Genomic DNA, 12,507 nt, shown 5'->3' on the forward strand with positions numbered 1-12,507 from the left:
ACAATTTTTTTTTTTGTCATTATTCAATCGCTTGAGGCAAAAAAATAAAATATTCAATGGGCTCAACATGCCTCTTATCAATTTCCTTAGGGGGTCTACTTTCCAAAATGGGGTCATTTGGGGGGGTTTTGTACTGCCCTGCCATTTTAGCACCTCAAGAAATGAGATAGGCAGTCGTAAACTAAAAGCTGCGTAAATTCCAGAAAACGTACCTTAGTTTGTAGATGTGACAACTTTTGCGCAAACCAATAAATATACAATTATTGACTTTTTTTTTACCAAAGACATGTGGCTGAATACATTTTGGCCTAAATGTATGACTAAAATTGAGTTTATTGGATTTTTCTAATAACAAAAAGTAGAAAATATCATTTTTTTTCAAAATTTGCGGTCTTTTTACGTTTATATCGCAAAAAATAAAAATCGCAGAGGCAATCAAATACCATCAAAAGAAAGCTCTATTTGTGGGAAGAAAAGGACGCAAATTTTGTTTGGGTACAACATTGCATGACCGCGCAATTACCAGTTAAAGCAGCGCAGTGCCAAAGTGTAAAAAGACCTCTGGTCATTTACCAGCAAAATGGTCCGGTCTGAAAGTGGTTAAACAAAAAAAAAACCTCCAATCAGTTCACTTGTATGTATGATTTTGATTAAAAAAAAACAAAAAAAACTATATATTAAATAAAAACAAGTAGTCAAAACTTTTGGAAAAAAAATGGACTAACTTTACTGTTAGGTTTTTTTTTTTTTTTTATCATTATTGTATTTTTTTTTTCCCCAAAAAAATTGCATTTGAAAGACTGCTGCGCAAATGCCGTGTGACATAAAATAGTGCACCAACCACTATTTTATTCCCTAGGATCATTTATATATATATATATATATATATATATATATATATATGTATGTATGTATGTATGTATGTATGTATGTATGTATGTATGTATGTATGTATGTATGTATGTATGTATGTATGTATGTATGTATGTATGTATGTATGTATGTATATGTGTGTGTGTGTGTGTGTGTATCATTTTTGGGGGCTCTAAGTGATTTTCTGGCAGAAAATACAGGACTTTTACTTGTAAGCAACAAGTGTCAGAAAAGATTTAGTCTTTAAATGGTTAAACTGAGAACTCTACACACAGAGATGAATTCATTCATTCAAGTGTAAACATTGTATCTTTTTCCTCTTTTCTTGGCAGACTGCCCAGAGAGGAGGAAAGTCCCTTCTATGAAGACTCAGTCAACTTACACTGACTTCTATTACAGAAGTCTTTTGCAAGTTGTGCTGTAGTAATAAATCTGCCTTTTTATCAGTACAATCGGCCGATGCCGATTTAATTTAAAAAAAAACGGCAAACATCGGCCGATATATCGGTCGACCTCTAGTTCTACAGCTCAGAAGAGAGCCGCCGCCTGATTACAGCGCTGGGAACATAACGGCTTTCATTTCAATAGCTGTGTGTTCCCTGCCACGCGTCGTCACATACAGCCCCTCCCCCTTGCCTGGGGAACTTTGATAGACAGATTACGCGTCCAATCCTATCAAAGTTCCCTGGGCAAGGGGGAGGGGCTGTATGTGACGGTGTGTGGCGGGGAACACACAGCTATTGAAATGAAAGCTGTTATCTTCCCTCCACTGTAATCATCCAGGCACTGGCGGCGGCTCTCCTCTCTCTTCCCCTGCACAGGCTGCAGTGGGGACACGGGCTGGCTGCATTGATCTCTTGTATCATGTCTACAGTCTCTGACCATCTCCTGTGTATAAAAATATTTATTTTAAGTTTCGGTATGTCATTTTCAGTATCGTTTTTGGCCTAGTGTATTTTTCATTTTCGGTAACTATTTCGTCACCAAAAAACCCATTCGGGGCACTCCTACTTCTTGCACCTCCCTTTCTTCATGTGTTCAACACTTTTTTTTTTTTTTTTTTTTTTCCCTGTGTCATTCCATTTTATTACACTTAACCTAATTTCTTGACTTATTTGTTTTGGTTTCTTTGTATGAATGGATTGTTGCCAACATATGGTGAAAATTTCATGTCAATAGGACCTTTTAGAAATGCACTGTTACCAAAAGTATTGGGACACCTGCCTTTACACGCACATGAACTTTAATGACATCCCAGTCTTCATCTGTAGGGTTCAATATTGAGCTGGCCCGCCCTTTGCAACTATAACAGCTTCAACTCTTCTGGGAAGGGAACCATTCTTCCAGAAGTGCATTTGTATGGTCAGGCACTGATGTTGGGCGAGCATCTATCTTGCAGTCTCCGCTCTAATTCATCCCAAATGTGTTCTGTCACTTTGAGGTCAGGACTGTCAAGTACTGCACCCCAAACTCGCTCATCCATGTCTTTTATGGACCTTGCTTTATGCACTGGTCCAAATCATTCGGTGGAGAGGGATTATGGTGTGGGGTTGGCCTTGGCCCCTTAGTTCCAGTGAAGGGAACTCTTAAGGCATCAGCGTACCAAAATTGGCCCAAAACGTATGAAGAAATAGAATTAGAAATAGAATTTTATTTTGCTGCCAAAGTGGAAACCCAGCCTATTATTTAAATTTCTTTTTTTTTTTTTCTTTTTTTTTACACATTGTGAAACAAAATTAATAAAGAAAAATGGTATGGATTATACTTGAGAACTAGAGTCTGTGTGATTCTTCAAATTTTACGTGAATTCATGACTATCAATTGTCTTTCTAATGCCATTATTAGATTTATCGGGATTGGCAGAAGATAAAAATCGATTACATCCTGCTTCTAACCAAAACTACAACAGTGATGCTCAAGTGACTGATGATGAGTTGAAACCACACTCTTACCTGGAAGCCATCTGTACAGGACTGGAAGAAGTTGAGGCGGCCTCACCTTTTCCTGGGGACCCACAGCAGCTTTGTCCCTATGCAGCTGCAGGGGCATGTAACTATGGGGAAAGCTGTGTTTATATCCATGGAGATGTTTGTGAGATCTGCAGCTTACAAGTGCTTCACCCCTATGACCAGGAACAGAGGAAGTCACATGAAAAGGTAAAAATGTCCGGAGATCCTTCACATGTCTGCATGGTCGTTAGGGCAGCATCCATGAAGATTCCTGCTGTAGTCTGGCTAATATAAAAACCATATAACGGCAGATCTAAATCGGGCTGGATGCTAAAAAGTCATTTGAGGCCTTTAAATCTAAATACATTTGCCAAAGATGTTAATTCTTTGGTAATTAAACTCCTCACCTAAAATGACTTGATAAAATTGCTTGCATGGTGGCCCACTAATACTCTGAGCCTTTGACCTGAAACAAAGTAATTGTGATAGCCACGCAGATAGCATTCTCAGGAGAACACAACGATGGTAGCCTTCTGCCATTAACTTTAAGTAAATTGACTCTACTGGTCACCACAAGCCCATTGTCATAGTCATCCACTTTTTTTTTTTTTTTTTTTGTAGTCTTACTGGAAAATGCAATAACCCTAACTGCCATGACCTGGGGTGTGCCGTGGTTTTGCTGGTCAGTATGCCCAAAAGAGAGCATACCCTAAGTATAATGTATGAAAATAGAAAGAGGAGTGTTATGGTTGGGCAGGAACCAGGAAATGAGGCAGATGAGGGGCCTGTTGGAGGAGGAGGAGGCTATACCCGCCCAGGCTCCTCCTACAATTAGACTAGCCAAAGGCTCGCCTTCTAACTTTTTTTTTTTTTTTTTTTGGTTTGGACGATTTAGAAACTTTCTGACCTTTTAATTCTCATTAAACCATTTTTAGTTTGTTTTCTGATCTAGGCATAACCAATTTAACAGGTTAAAGATGTGTGTGTATATATGTATGTATGTGTGTTTATATATATATATATATATATATATATATATATATATATATATATATATATATATATATATATATATATATATATATATATATATATATATATATATATATCTTTATGCAGCGTCACTTTATTGCATCAAAGTAGGTTGTATATGAATATTATCTAATCCTCCCTTAGTTTTGTTCCATCTAGTTAATAAGCTTAGCTGTTGAAAGTCTGAGGCTTTAGCACCATTTAAGATTCTGCCCTAATGAGCACTAGGATTAGGAAAATATGAGAAAAGTTGGAGCTCCTAATCTGCATTCTTTTGAGTGACTTGAAAAGCCATTGAATTAGCATTTTCAAATGTCATTCTCTCATTACTGGTTTCCAGCATGCCATGTCATGTCAGTCTTCTAGCTGCCTTTTGTATAGCTAGTACTCAAATTTTGCTGGAGCTGAAGTGTATAGTTTCTTTTGTTTTTTCTTCTTTTAGTTATGTATGGAAACGTTTGAATTGGAGATGGAAAAGGCCTTTGCCTTCCAGGCCAGCCAAGACAAAGTGTGTAGTATCTGCATGGAAGTCGTGTATGAAAAGCCTTCACCATCAGAGCGGAGATTTGGTATCTTGTCCAATTGCAACCACACATACTGCCTCTCCTGTATCAGGCAGTGGAGATGTGCCAGACAGTTTGAGAATCCTGTCATAAAGTAAGTGCTGGGGCTAGAATTTAGAAACCTGCAGCATGTCTTTTATTACAATTACCGTATTTATCGGCGTATAACACTCACTTTTTTCCCCTTAACATCAGGGGAAAATCGCAGGTACGTGTTATACGCTGATCCTCCGCGATTTCTGTGCGATTTTTTTTTTTTTTTTTTTTTTCTTTTTTTTGGGCTCTGGGCGGCTTTCGGCCCTTCTCGGAACGGCCGAGAACTACCGGGCGCTGCCGAGATACACAGGACATCTCGGCCGCACCATTTTAAAAAAAGCTGACAGCTATGCACAAGGCTGCAATGACGGACAGGCTACATGACAAGGCTGCAAATGACACTGACGAGCCTTCAGATGGACACTGATAAGACTGCATTGATGGGCATTTAAATGTAAAATTCCCTCCTAAACTTGGGGTGCATGTTATACGCCGATAAATACGGTACTTTTTATATTTTTTGTTGTTTTTCTTTGGCTAAAGTAGAGGGTTTCACCTTTTTAGGACCAAGCCTCTTTTTCAGACTAGAAAATTACTTGGAACCCCCAAACATTATATATATTTTTTCTAACACCCTAGAGAATAAAATGGCGGTCATTTCTATACTTTTTTTCACACCGTATTTGTGCAGCGGCCTTTGAATAAAAAAATAAGACAACAGTAAAATTAGCCCAATTTATTTTATATTGAAAGATAATATTACGCCGAGTAAATTGATACCCAACCTGTCACTCTTCAAAATTGCGACTGCTCGTTGAATGGGGTCAAACTTTTACCCTCAAATCTCCATAAGCGACATTTAAAAAATTCTACAGGTTGCATGTTTTGCATTACAGAGGGCCAGAATTATTGCTCTTGCTCTACCGATTGCAGCAATACGTCACATGTGTGGTTTGACTACAGTTTTCATATGCGGGTGCTACTCACATATGCGTTAGTTTCTGCGCATGAGCTCGTTGGGACGGGATGTTTTAAAAAAAAATATTATTTTTATTTTTTTAAATTTGGATCACTTTTATTACTATTACAAGGAATTTAAACATCCCTTGTAATAGAAAAAAGCATGACAGGTAAATATGAGATCTGGGGTCAAAAAGTCCTCAGATCTCATATTTGGACATAAATGCAATTTAAAAAAAAAAATTATTTAAAAAAATGTGCCTTTTTAAGAGGTATGGGCAGAAGTGACGTTTTGACGTCGCTTCCGCCCTGCTATGGTATAGAGACGGGTGGGGGGCCGTCTTAGCCTCACTCGTCTCCATACCACAGACAAGACAGGTCCCGATCTCCTCCGCCACTACCGACGGCTTCGGTAAGCGGTGGAGGGAGGGAGGGGGATGGGTGGCACCTCTCCTGCCGCCGATAACGGTGATCTCATGGCGAACCCGTTGCAGAGACCACCGTTTTATCGTACACACGACCAGCGCCCGAAGAGATGGATATTTCGGTTGTGGCAGCAGCAGCTGCTGCCGTTTCCGAGATATCCCTCTTCAAAAAATGGACGCATATCGTCGTGCGCTGGCCGTAAAGTGGTTAATTTAGATATAAAACCACTTCCTTTGAATCAAATTATGTAATCCATTAAAAAGTGGAGGAAAAGCTTAACTACCTCCTCCTACCTATCTTGCCTAATCTGTATAAAAAAAGATGTGTGTGCTTACCTATTTTTAATCCACTCTGGTCCAATCACATGATTCCACAGCTCCAGCTATCCTTGTGTTAGTGAATGATTGCTGCAGGGGAGATGAGGGAGAGCACCAACAGTTCAGGCCATGGGAGCCTATGGGTGATGTAAGTGCTCTTGGAATTAACAGCTGTTGTAAAGTGCTCTCTCACACAGAGCTGCGGTAACACATGACCGAGGCAGATTGAAAATTGGTACGTATACAGCTTAGGCAGGATAGGTAGGAGGAGGAGGACATTTTTAAGAATAGTCATAGCTGGGGGGTTCTTTCACTTGAAATACATGTATAAATAGTTCCTCAATATATCTTTGTATTGTTTTCCTGTTATCCCCCCACACATTGACTTTCAGACTGGGGGAAAAAAAACAATTAAATAATTTCTAGACTGTAAGCTCTAACAAGCAGGGCCCTCTGATCTCTTCTGTATTGTAAGTGTACTGCCTGCCCTCATGTTGTAAAGCACTGTGCAAACTGTTGGCGCTATATAAATCCTGAATAATAATAATAATTAGACTTTAATGCATCGTACATTACCATCAATCTAACAAATGGAGCTTACTATTTTAAAGTGAGAGCACAGGAGACCTCATCGGTAAGCTGCCATTCCTTCATTATCAAATCGCAGCCTTGACCAAGCTGCATTACATTGACTGCAATGTACAATATCTCCTCGGGTTATCTGAAAACTAGCTGAACAGAATTACTCATTCAGGTAACACCAGTCACAGCATTTGTCCTTTTCTTTTGTCTTCTGATTAGAGCATGTCCAGAATGCCGGGTGATATCAGAGTTTGTTATTCCCAGTGTTTACTGGGTGGAAGATCAAAGCAAGAAGAATGAACTGATTGATGCGTTTAAGCAGGGAATGGGGTGAGTTTGACTTTCAATGTAAACCAAAAACTTTTAAAACGGGGAACCCAGACTATAGAATCCTCAGATTTGCAGATTTATGATGGCTGCATCGAGTAACACGTCTTTGGGGGAACTAGGGTTTTTAATTAAATGTGCTAAGATGTAGACGTTTGAACGTGCCTGCACATCATGGGGGTTATTTATGAAAGGCAAATCCACTGTGCACTTGGAAGTGCAGTCGCTCTAAATCTAAGGGGTAAATCTGAAATCAGGGGAAGCTCTGATGATTTTGCATGTCCCCCTCGGATCTGCAGTGCAAAGTGGATTTTCCTTTCGTAAATAACCCCCATGTGTCGATGTGACGCCTTCATACCTTGAAAGCCTTAATATGCAAATGGTGACTTTTGATTCTTGCAGTTCGGTCATCTTTTTCATCCTCCTGCATTTGCCTGTTCAGTTTTTAAATATTTTTCATTTAAGTTCCACTTAATCTTTCAATGTAAATTCCTAAAGGCCCATTTTACTTTTCTCAGTTCCGGTGTGTGGCAATAATGAATATGCGTTTAATGCAGCTCACAATACATACATTAGCATGATGCATTGCCATTCATTTTAAATAGCACCTTGTGCGCGCACACACACACACACACACACACACACACACACACACACACACACACACACACACACACACACACACACACACACACACACACACACTGCAGTGCATCACAGTGTGCAGTAATGGGAGGGTGCATACTGCTCAAGGTTGTGTTTTTTTTTTTTTTTTATTTATTTATTTTTTTTTTTTGTCCATTTGAATGGGTTTCCATAATGCACTAATGAAATGCCCTAGAACTGCAAAGTGTGAATGGACCATAATGGACTTATAAAATAGCTGACACTTTCATTGGTGCTGAACTTCAGTCACAATACTTTGCATTCATGGATCTTTCTCTATCAAAAATTATATAATTCCACTTTGCAAACCCAATTAATGCCCGTCATCACTGTGCTGCACATAGCCTGTGCAGAGATGCGGGAGGCACACAGCAGGCCCCATCCACTACAGGCTGCCTGCAGAGAATTACAGGATGCAGATACATGACCAGTCTCCTTGCACAAGCAGGGAGAGCAGCAGTGACCAATCTATATAACTGAAAAATCTTCGCCAAAGGTAAAGTATAGGACTTTTTCATGCTGGATTACTGCATGATCTGGAAAAAGTACATAGAGGACATCAAGATTCAGGTAAGATTACATGAGCGCCTTCCGGATTTAAATAATCAGATGATTAGCCAGGAATCCCTCCCCCTTCAAATCTAGATTACAGGTGGTACCTGGAAATGGAAAAGGTTGACAGTAGTGCTTGACTAGCCAAAGATGTGGACACACAACTTTTATAGAACAAAATAGGGATACATTTATTTATCTGTTACATGTTATATAATTAGATAATGTTGTAGACTTTCTGTTTTATAAAACAAAAATCTTACTGCCTAATTCTAGTAAAAACTTACTAGGACACATCCTACAGTGGGTGACCAGTTTCCTTTCTTTATATTTCAGTAAGAAGGCCTGTAAATACTTTGATCAGGGGCGTGGCACCTGCCCTTTTGGTGGAAAGTGTCTTTACCTGCATGCATACCCAGATGGAACCATAGCAGACCCAGAGAAACCCCGGAAACAACTTGGATCTGAAGGCACAGTACGGGTAAGAGCCCCTCTTTTTTCCCATCTGTGGAGGTCTACTATTGACTTAAAACACTAAAGGACAATACCAAAATCGGAGAGATATATAATCATCTTAAAATGTAAAATGCTGCTTTCTTTTTGCTTTTAGTGGTAACGTTTAGGCCTTGTTCACACAGTCCCATGTTTGGGTCACAGGTGTTATATTAAATTTATCTCAGACAGCACATAAAAAATCTACTAATAATTATCCCATATTATAATAGAACATACTGTGGTTGCCACTAGTGTAATTATACCATTATGCCACTAAATTGATAAATTATTAAAAGCCCTGTGAATGTGCAGAAAGATGGATGCTGCCTAGAACCTAGCAGGCATTCCACTCGCTGGGCCAGGAGTGGCGCAGGGGAACACCATCTTGACACCTTTCAACATCAATAGACAACATTATCAAGAGCATCCCTGTGCCAGCAGTCCCATTGTTTTATGTTGGGATGCAGTGGCTGCACAGACACTTGCTGCTACCAGTGTCACATATTTGTGTACCCTCGTGGATGCCATATTGGGATATGGTGATTGTGTCTGTGCAGCTGCTGTGTCCCAACAGAAAACAATGAGACTGCTGGTACGGGGATGCATGCAACACCTGTTCATCCCCAGGATGGCAAAACGGGGCCCTGTGTGAACGATATATATTGTAAATATCATATTGACTTACAATGATATTGGGAAATGCTACTCATTTTCAGACTCCATTATCTAAACCTATTCATTCTAATTTAACGTCCCTAAAGCTATGACAAGTTTATCCATTTATAAATGGTATTTTGCGGAAATGTTATCCCTTTGTGCTAGACTTGCTTTTCCCAAGATTCTGCACTGAACATGACGTCAATCCACAGAGAATGCCTCCTACTAGATGTTTCATCTAGTGGCTTTCTCTGTACTTCGTTCACAACAGTGTGTACACGTGCGTTGCAGTGTGCTGTGTTTAAAAGGCATCCTGTCTGCATTTTAACACAATGCAACATGCATGACTGTACGTAAATGCAACAGAACTGAATGTAAAGACAGATAAAAATTGTTCTCAGTATTTGGCTGATGGGAGCGCTGCCATAGAGGGTACAAGGAGACCCAGGTTTCAGCAAAGGCTGCGCGCCATCCATTTCAAACACCAGAACCGGAAGTGGACCAGCATGGAAAGCACACCTCACTGGAGGCTGAGATGCGGAAATGACGTCTGGACGTGTCAGATGACGCATTTTCTTCAGATCTCTAATAAAAAGACCGGCACTGTGCTGACATCTCCTTTCCTGTTTTAGAAAGTAAAAATTGGTCAAAGCAAAACCTCTGTGCTTGGGCTCTGATTGGAAGCACATATTGCCTGAACGCTCTGGTACTAGTATGTGGCAGAAGCCGGAGAATTCCATCATTGCTAACCACACAGGTTTTTTCTTCATGATAGAGTACCTATCCTTTAAAGTGTGTGGTGTTTTGCATACATTTGTTTTAGAGTTTTTCTCCTAATTGATTCTAAGCTTGGTTGAATAATAACTAAAAACATTTTCTGCTGTAAAATTTTTCCCACTTATCAGTTATATAGTTGCACTATTTTTGTGACAAACGGAGTGACAGATTTAAGTATTTAGATTTAAAGTGTTCACCTTTTTACGTAAAAATTACCTAATGTATTCCAGCTTTTCTTGTATATTTAAGGGCAGTCCCTAGGTTTAAAAAAAATAAATAAAAAAAATTAAAAAAATGCTTAAAGTAATACTAAAAGTTCTGATTTAAAAAAATAAAATTAATAATAATAAAAATAAATTTATACTTGTAATGCACTGTGTAATGATTTTGAACAGAACAGCCCCAGTGATGAATGCCCACAGAGCAAGCTGCGTGCTCTGGGGGGCACTTGTGCGTGCTTGCTCCTGAGCTGCTTCTGTGTGACTATAAGACAAACAACACATCTCAGCCCCCTCCCCACCCCCTCCTCACTGGCTGTGATTGATAGCAGCAGGAACCAATGGCTGCTTTGCCTCAGCCAGTGAAGAGGGAGAGACCCAGGAGAGCCAAGGCTCCTGTGCACAGCACTAAATTGGGCTCAGGTAAGTATTAGCCCTTGTACACACAGTCGGACACTCCGATGGACAATGTCCGATAGGACCGTGTTGTCGGATAATCCGATAGCGTGTGGGCTCCATCGGACTGTTTCCGTCTAAGTATCCGACGGACCAAGTTTTCCAACTTGTCTATGAAATTTTCTGACAACATGCTCCGATCGGACTTTGTCCGATCATGTGTAGAGAATTCCGATCGGACAAAGTGCCACGCATGCTCAGATCAAATTCCTAGACCAAAGCTATTGGCTACTAGCTTGAACGTAGTCCCGTCCTAACAAAATAACGTCATCACATCACATTACGTACGATCGGATTTTCTGACAACTTTGTCCGACCATGTGTATGCAACAGTTTCGGACAAAATCCGATGGATTTGGTTGTCGGAATGTCCAACCGTGTGTACAAGGGCTTAGGGGGGCCTGAGGAGGGAGCTGCACACTAAAGGTTTTTTGCCTTCATGCATGAAGGTAAAAAGCCTTTAGAACCACTTTAATATACAGTACATGTAGGCCATTTTGTGGCTTCTCTCTAGCTTGTATTTAAAACTTCTAGAGTGGGTGACCCTCCATTTAACCCCTTCAAGAAATTTTCCACAGAAGTTTTGCCGAGAGGCATTGTTTGTCTTAGTCACTCTGAGGCAGCTCAGGAGCAAGCATGCACAAGTGCCCCCAGAGCATGCAGCTTGCTCTGTGGGCACTCATCAGGGTGGAGGAGCCCAGAATGCTGGCAGGGAACCCAAGGAGGACTGGGGCTGTTCTGTTCAAAACCATTGCACAGAGCAGGCAAGTATACTTTTTTTTAAACCTACAGGTGTGCATTGGAAAACTAGCCATTTTTTCCCCTTATCCTGAGAACTGGTTTTTGTTGTATACTAGTATGGATGTATGGATGGATATATATAAATACTTTTACGGTACTTCATCTTTTCATTCACCTCCTTCTCTTTTTTGTATTGCACTGCAAGACAGGAGCTGTGTTGCATTAATACTTTAGTGTGTGTGTGTGTGTGTGTGTGTGTGTGTGTGTGTGTGTGTGTGTGTTAAAACACCACTTCAGTATGAATGGGTCCTAACTGTTTTTTAAACTTGTTCTTGGTTTCTGTGCAGTTCTTTAATGCGGTTAGACTGTGGGATTTCATTGAAGATCGAGAGCACAGAAGTATTCCTACCACCGAGGACGATGTAGCCGAACTTGGAGACCTCTTCATGCACTTGTCTGGAGCAGATCAGCAAGAAACCCCCTCTTCCAACTGAATATTTATTAGAAATTGTAGTGTAGAAACTGCATGTATGGGTTAATGAGATGGCAGAACCAAGTGTCCTTTCCACTAAGAAAATAAAAACAACACTATTGGCTACATTCTGTGTTGGTGCTCTTCTTCCAGCTTAAACTAGTAAAGTTACATTGGGGAAACAAAAGGGCCTCAATCCTGTTCTCTGTAATGTACTGTTGGCATCCTGCAGTCCATAGAACTGGTTTATATACTGCATCTATTCTCAGTGTGCAAATTTATTGTATAATCTGCAACCCTCCTGTCATTTTAAGTCTATTCACAACCAGCTTCTTATACCTTTTTGGGAGTGGAGTGGTCCGTATGTGTGATCCCAGCTTGCTCTGGCCTGCTGCTGCCGTATCTTGT

The 12,507-nt window shown here is 40.1% G+C and overlaps 1 protein-coding gene across 1 annotated transcript in view; it reads left to right on the forward strand.

The window, feature by feature from the left end:
- The window catches only part of MKRN2 (makorin ring finger protein 2), a 33,679-nt gene extending 21,454 nt beyond the window's left edge, over positions 1-12,225 (forward strand). Inside the window, exons 4-8 of the mRNA XM_077452138.1 lie at positions 2,719-3,029; positions 4,297-4,511; positions 6,958-7,068; positions 8,620-8,764; positions 11,975-12,225. Coding sequence (XP_077308264.1) covers positions 2,719-3,029; positions 4,297-4,511; positions 6,958-7,068; positions 8,620-8,764; positions 11,975-12,121 — 929 coding nt within the window. The 3' untranslated portion in view covers positions 12,122-12,225. The remainder of the gene's footprint in view (positions 1-2,718; positions 3,030-4,296; positions 4,512-6,957; positions 7,069-8,619; positions 8,765-11,974) is intronic.
- The last annotated feature ends 282 nt before the right edge of the window (positions 12,226-12,507 follow it).

This window comes from Lithobates pipiens, unplaced genomic scaffold, assembly GCF_037356315.1.
Source record: "Lithobates pipiens isolate NorthernLeopardFrog02 unplaced genomic scaffold, aLitPip1_a1.2 Scaffold_23, whole genome shotgun sequence".
Taxonomy (NCBI): domain Eukaryota; kingdom Metazoa; phylum Chordata; class Amphibia; order Anura; family Ranidae; genus Lithobates; species Lithobates pipiens.